This window comes from Cicer arietinum, chromosome 4, assembly GCF_000331145.2.
Source record: "Cicer arietinum cultivar CDC Frontier isolate Library 1 chromosome 4, Cicar.CDCFrontier_v2.0, whole genome shotgun sequence".
NCBI classification, from domain to species: domain Eukaryota; kingdom Viridiplantae; phylum Streptophyta; class Magnoliopsida; order Fabales; family Fabaceae; genus Cicer; species Cicer arietinum.
In genome coordinates, this window is record NC_021163.2 from 16784945 (window position 1) to 16792900 (window position 7956).

The 7956-nt window shown below is 29.2% G+C and overlaps 1 protein-coding gene across 1 annotated transcript; it reads right to left on the minus strand.

The window, feature by feature from the left end:
* Positions 1-488: 488 nt before the first annotated feature.
* Positions 489-7930, minus strand: LOC101493740 (protein indeterminate-domain 4, chloroplastic). The gene is made up of 4 exons (XM_004497107.4): positions 7537-7930; positions 6649-7045; positions 2676-3776; positions 489-760 (listed from the first exon to the last, which is right to left on the minus strand). The coding sequence occupies exons 1-3, from the start codon at positions 7691-7693 to the stop codon at positions 2690-2692; spliced, it is 1641 nt and encodes a 546-aa protein (XP_004497164.1). The 5' UTR covers positions 7694-7930; the 3' UTR covers positions 489-760; positions 2676-2689.
* Between the last annotated feature and the right edge of the window lie 26 nt (positions 7931-7956).

The window sequence follows — 7956 nt, forward strand, 5'->3', positions numbered from 1 at the left end:
GGCTTTTCTTTTTGGTGACAAGCCCCAACGAAAAATAGAAACGAAAACACTAAAAAAAAAGGTGACACACTTCCAATCAATCGTCAAGGTGAAAGAAGAAAAATAAAAAGTTACATATAAAATACAATCTTCATTTGAGGAATTCAAACCAAGATTGTTAAAAGAATTGCAAACACTTAATTGACTTCACAATACACATAAACAAATGTGTAGTGAGATAGCTTAGCAAGCAACGCCTAATGCGAAAAACTAAACCATAGCACAATTGCCTCATAGAACAACTATTCTCAAAACCACAATTTGAGAATCACATTCTTGTTTTTGGATTGACAAATTTTATTTTCAAAGTTTGAATCAAAGACCTTCTATTTAAATATTATTAAGTATTCTTTAGCTCATCAATCATACTACCTAAGTAGTACGATTGAGAATCAAACTTTATCTCGCTTTGAAGCCATACATGCACATTTATGAATAAAAACAAAAAATATTCAAACAATGTCATTATATATAGATAGTCGAATTAAAATATATATGGTAAATATCCATATCCAATAACAAAATCTATTAAATTAAACCATGAAAATCTTAAAAGCTAATATGTATCAGATTTTTTTTTATAATTTTTTTTATGCTTTTTGTTTTGGGGATGGAGATTCGACCTAGTTGAAGAAGCCTCGATAAATTCAGGAATTCACAATATGCTTCATTGTGCTCTCAAAAGCCTTAATTAGATCAGCTACATAGCCAAGTTTCAACCCTACAAAAAACAAACCATAATCGTGATTCTTATTATTGCTAAGGTTTCAAAAATTAGAACGTTACTTTATTTAAGCAAACATCACCTATAATTCCAAAATTATATGTATGCATATAAAGAAAAGAGACTAACAAGTACTATGCACTCATGGAATAAATTTTTGTATGCATATGTTTGTACTATCGTCCACTTCATAATATATTTTTTTAGAGCAAACATAATATATTGATATTAATGCATGATATTAAGAAAAGAATGTAAATGCGGTAAAAACGTGTATGATAGTACCAATCTACACCTAAGTTGTGGAGAAAGGAGCAATAACACACATGGCCAGGTACGTGCATGATACAAATTGTAACAAAAGAGAAGGAAAACAAAATGAAGAGCATAAATATAAAAACTTTTATAAAAATATATTTATCATATACAATATAGAAAATATTTTCTCACCAACTAATGTCATTCCAAACAAAACTAATAGAAAAAAATCATGGTAATTTTTTTTTATTTGATAAAATTAATCACGACCATATACATCATGAATTTATATTATCAATAAATAAAAATTTATATTGTTATCAATCACAATTATTAACTTATTAAAAATATTTAATTTTTATTATTGTTACCATTAAAATGATGTTCATGAATAACTGCGATCCAGTAATATTTTTGAGCTAAAAAGTTAAACTCATATATGATAACTTACTAACATAGAAAAATAAAGACAGTTCAATATAATTTTATTGAATTAACCCGAATGAAGCATGAAAGTGTTTCAAATTATTATTATTATTATTAGTGTGGAAAGTATATATGACGTGGCAATGTCGATAAGAGCAGAAATTTGTTCACACAAGTTTGACACTCGTGACTCTGTATGTGTCAGCCAGCCAACCAAAAAAATAGATATTATAAATAAATAAATAAAAGAAGTATAATAGAATGAAAAGGAGAAGACAATAGAAGAAACAAATTAGTTCTGCAAAACGTCGCTGTCTACACCATGCAAGACAACTTGTCAGACCACACATCCTTTTTCAATAAGAAAATCAAGTAAAAACAAATTAATACTAGCATCTTTTCTTTCCTGTACAATAATAATAATATGCACCCTTTCATTCTAAATAAATTAATATACTATAATAATGAAATAATAATAACATGAGAAATTATATGGTCCATGCAAAAAGGGGACCAGTTTAATTTTTGTAAACAATTTAAATTTAAAAAAACAAAATAATAGACTAAAACAACATTAACTACCTCTTTTATTCATTTTAAAACCACTTTTATTTAAATATTGAAATTAAATACTTAAAAAATCATGTAAAATGATCATTATTAAAAAATAAATCAATTTTTTAAGTAAAAAAAAAAAAGAAACTTAAGTATTTGTATTTAAAATCTTGAACATTATTTATGCAAATATTTAAATTTCGAAGAAAACTTTTTTTTTGGTCAATTTTGTTTTCAATGATAGTACTTAACTAAATGGGTTTTGTTTAATACAAACCATTCAAAAAAAGCCAAGAGTGACCAGTGACCACTTACCATTTTTGGTAAAAAAAAATAAATAATAATTATTGAAAACCAAATATAATATTTTATTGAAATAATTAAAAACTCCCTAATAATTATTACTATATATATGTAGCCATGGAATTCGATCCAACAACACATATATATCAAGAAGATCCTCAATCCCTTTAATCACAATAATCATCACATGATCACATCACATATAATACTATATTATTATTATAATAAAGTATAACCTATAATATTATGAGCAAAGAAAAAGTATAGCATGTAATATAATCTATTGGTTAAAAAAAAATACTAATATAATCTAGCTAGGTTACTACTATAGATAATAGAATTTAAGTGTTGACTAGTTGAAGTTACGTACCTTTTTGTTAATGATCAGTGAAAATTCCCTCCTCCACCAGCAGCACCAGCAGAAGCACCAGCACCACCTCTTCCTCCTCCTCCTCCAAAAGACGATGGTGCAGCAGCATTGTTTTCCATAGAAGGCATGTTACTAAAAGCAGCAGGTGCATGTTGATGATGATGATGATGATGATGATCTCTTCCACTCATGCTTCTCACTATCTGACCACCAACTCCCAAAAAATCACGAGTAAGCTGCCTTTCACTACAACTACCTCCAATTCCATCAAATATTGAATTACTATTCCCACCCCCACCACCACCACCAACAGCAAAACAGTTCATCAAATCCTGCAAATTACTATTCTGTTGTTCATTTCCACCACCAACACCAAAACCTCCATAGTTTCCACTTCCACCACCACCACCTGAAGATGAATTATTACTAGTAGTGTTTCCAAAGCTTTTCAAAAGCGAAGTTGCTGTTCCATTTCCGTTGCTCGAAGTTGCACCCATCTGAGCAGCTTTTTGAAGCAATGCAGTTGCAGACATATGAGATATTCCACTGCTTCCTCCTCCTTGTTGAAGACAAGTGCTGAATAATGAAGGTGCACTACTTGTTCCTGATCCACTGAAAAAATTTGTTCCTTCATGATTCATATTCAACTGTTCAGAAAACGAGTTGCTCCCACTATTAGTATTGTTATTATTATTAGTACTGTTGTTGTTGTTGTTGTTAAGGAAAGGAATGTTGAAGAGGTTGTTGGTTGGGTCAGGGACATAGTTTTGGTTTTGTTCAGGATGAAAGAAGGAATTAGGTCTGAAAGATGTTGGGAGAATGTGGTGATCGAATTGTCCGGTTCGATTCGCGGTAGCATTGCCGCCGAGTCGAAGGAGTTCTGTCGGTGAATTGGTGTGGTCTTGTTGGATGTTGGAGATTTGTTGAGGTACATGATGGGATAAGTTTAATCCCATGATGGAGTTGTTGGTGCCGCTGTTTCCTCCAGCTCCATAAAGATGGCTGCCAATGCTGCTACCACTTAGGGTAATTGGTGCCTGTCTTGGTCCCTCTTGAGCTAATGCATCACAGAAAGCTCTGTGTGTTATGAAACTGTCTCTCCTGAAATAATTATCGCATTTCTAAAATGTTAGAACAACAATTACAGTTCAAAAGTAATTTACAGTGTACAATTCGAGTTTTAATACTACAGTCCAGTTTACAAGATTACTCTTGAATAATTTTAGTTGAATGACCTGCTTTTTATTAATAAATATGAGTCATTACTCTATAAATTAATTAGTTTCTAATTAGATGATGCATATAGCTAGGTAATTTTTATCAATTCATGTGTAAGTGTAAGTAACATTATTACTCAAGTCATTTTTTGTTAATGAAAAAATTAAATAAGAGGAGAGATACATTTATGCATGATAAGAGACAATCATCAACTTCAGCAAAAAATTGACTTCTAAATTTTCGACAGAGAAATTATAGATTTGAACAATACTACTACTAGTAGAAAATTTAACAAGAAAAAACTGTATGAAAGGTAAATTACTTAGATATGGTGACAGTGGACATTACTAATTCTTTTTAGAATAATTTTAAATGTGAAAATTTTATTTTATTTTTCAATAGAAAGGGATAAAACTAGTCATACATGCATGCATGTCAGATTCTAAAGGGATGGGAGGGATGAAAAAATGTTGCAATGTCTCGGCTGAATTGTCCAACCAGAAATCTCATCAATAATTCATGAGTTAGATAAACATTTTTTTTCAACACAAGAATAAGATTAATAATATTATATTACTAAATTTATAATTTATTTATTAGAGATTGATTACTAAAAAAGCACATAGGAGATAATATTTCTATATATATCGAAAGAGAGGGAGTTCAAGACGGAATATATTTTCCAAGAAAATATTTTAGAATTTAAAAGTAATTAATTTATAAAATAAATTAGTTGAATGTGTATATATCTAAAAAAGCTGTCACATATCCTGAAGTATACATAGATTACTAGAAGTGGGACTTGCCCTTTCCAAGGTAAAAGACAATCAAACTCTAAATTACAAATAAAACATTAAGATTCTTAACTAACCCGAGGACAAAAATTTGCGTGTATTTATGAAACGACTTATAGTTATTACATAAAATCATAATTTGTGAATACCTCTACAAATGTTTAACAAGATAGGTACTACTAGTATAACTAAAAACTACCTAAAAGAATATATTCAATGCTAAGAGATACAACATGTGAATATATTAAACCCAAAAAATTAAAATCATATTTAGATACAATATGTTGCAACAATCATATGAACCATTAGAGATTAGCATTATATTATATGGTGCAACCAAATGTAAAAATCATTCCAATTTTAATGGTCCTTAGAAAAATGCTTTGGTGTTCAATTACTATAAGGAAGAAACAAGTAAACAAAAAACATGTAGAGAGAGAGAGTTGAATAGTTGAGTAAGTCGTAAGGTTATCATGTAAAGGAGAACCTGCAAGAGCACAGTACACTGAACACAAGTAGCCAAGGAAGAAGAAAACAAAGCTAGTAAAAACAACTTATCATACAACTCTCAATTTCTCTCTCTTCTCTTCATGGCATAGCAACACGTGAATAGGAGATAAATAAATAGGCTAAACTAAAAAAATAAAGCGGTGTTTCCGAGGTAAAATGAGAAAAAGGTGAAGTGTTTTTTTCACCATATTCTACTTCTTCTACTACTACTACTGCTGCTGTTATGCTTTTTGACAAGGAGAGAGAAACAAACAATTAAGCTGTTCTTTCCTTCCTTCCTCCGTGTGTGTTTTTTCTCAAGGAAAGTTTTCAGAGATTATTCACGTGGGGGGATGTTTCCATCCACACCGTACTCATTTTTAGAGAAAACATGACAAATGAATCCATGCCAAAAGGACAGAATCTTAATCAATCAATTGCTACATTGAAATGTAAGAGAAAATATATATATATATATTAATTCAAATAGATAAAGAAAAAGCATCTTAGTCTTTTTCCTCTCTATAGTCACCTTGAAGAATCTTACATTATAAGCCCTAAACCAAACCAAACAATGTATGGCCTAGCTAGCTACACACTATTATTACAATTTGTATATTGTAACCAAAAAAATAATAATAATCGGTTGAAAATAAAAAAGTAACATTTCATTTCATGTATGTTTTAGCAATTATTAATATTCGGTTTTTGTCCATTTGATTCGTGTTTATTAATATGACATGTATATTAAGATAATCGACACCTAGACAAAAATAATTGTTTGGAAAAGAAGGTAACATGACATTTTTTAACATCAAATAGTAACTTTATTATTTACAATTCATTGAGATTGAGTCTTTATAAGTTCGATTCAGATGACATAACATATGTATTTTTGAACATATAAAAAATAGTATCATAAATGGCAAATGTAATTTTACTGTTACATTTTATTATGATTCAGTGCTTGCTAACATTATCACATTTTCTCAATTTATAACTACTATTTATCCAATCCTTATTACTTGTATCATAGTTTGACAAAATGTTCCATCCGTGAGACTTTTGAATATAATGTGACGTATACCTTGAAGATTCATTTGAAAATTTATATCAATTTAACAAATACTTTTTTTACTCGTAAATCTCTTAAATTGTATAACAAATATTATATATTTTTTATTTTATTAGATTGTTTTGATAAATTTATCCATAGTTTCTTTTGCGATTCATTAATATTATATAATATTTGTTTTATAATGGATGATAAAGTCAATTAATTTAATTTTTGTTGAGAATATGTTAAATTATACAAGATTTTATCAGTTTTAATAGAGAAAAAATTGAAATACTTTTTTATAAAGTAAAAATTTAATTTTTGAAGAAGCTGTAGTTGTTAGTTGAATTCAACTTTATTCATCCGAAATAAGTATGTACATTTAAGGTAATTGAATTGAATTTTAGAATGTTACCTGGAGAAGAGAGTGCCACAATCACATCTATATTCTCTAGTGCCACAAGTCTTAGAATGTGCTTTCCAATCAGATTGAACAGCATATTTCTTGGAGCATTTGTCACATTTCCATTTCTTCTCACCATGTTTGCGAGAGTAGTGTTTCTTAATCCCAGTGAGGTCACCAAGAGCCCTTGAAGGATCATGATGAACACATGTGGGCTCAGGACAAAGATAAACCTTTCTCTTAGGCTCTTTTGTACTCTTCTGCTTAAGCTTCCAAGGCAAGTTGTGTCCTCTTCTGTGAAGCTGTAGGTTTTGCTCTCTTTGGAACCCTTTGTTGCATACTTCACATATAAACCTGTTTGTTGCCATTAGTGTCTTGGGAGATAGTGCTATCACCTCTGCATCTGGATCTGTTCATTCCATATATTCCAAACAAACAAATTCATACACACAAATATAATAATCAAAACTTAATTGAGAATAAAAAATATTTTTATATATTTAGATTCACAACAAAATCATTTTTTTTTAAATTCACATCAACAACATATTGTGATTAAAATTTTAAAGTGTAATTTTTGTTAAAATCAAGGTATTGTGATTATGTCATGTTCAACGTCAATCCAAACAAACACTAAACTTGAAGACAAATTAAAGTCGATTTCCAAGAGAAACATATATACATCATTGAATTTCATTCCATTTTCACATTTTTGTTTATAAATTAGGTTCCACACTAGAAAATTCACATCAAATGAAAACAAAAAAATATATCACAAAAAATATTTGTAGAATTAAAATGAAAATACTCAAATAGACAAATGAAATTTATGAAAAGAATTTTTTTTTATAAATTGTATCAGATATTTAATTTTGCAACAAAAATAGTTGAGATACTTGCTTGGTGTTCCAGGTTGGTTTCTCTTCTTCTTCTGAGATGGTGCAGCTGGAGTAGCAATTGATGATGAAGGTGGAAGTGAATGTTGTTGCTTCATTTGATTTGATTCTTCTTCTCCTCTAAATCCAAACAGTGATGCTGAAGAAGATGATGCAGCCATATCTCTTATATATATATATATATAGCAGCTCAACTCTTATATATAAATATATATAACTAAACCTTCTTCTTCAACTAGATGAGTGTATTATAAATATATATATATATATATAAATATTCCTTTTCTTCTTTAACCTTACAACACAATCACAATTCTGGAAAAATCCACATGCAAATTGAGTCTTCTTCAATTCATATATCCCAAATCAAAAAAAAAAAAAAAAAAAAAAAAAAAATTGAAGGGATGGGGAAAAAGAAGGGATA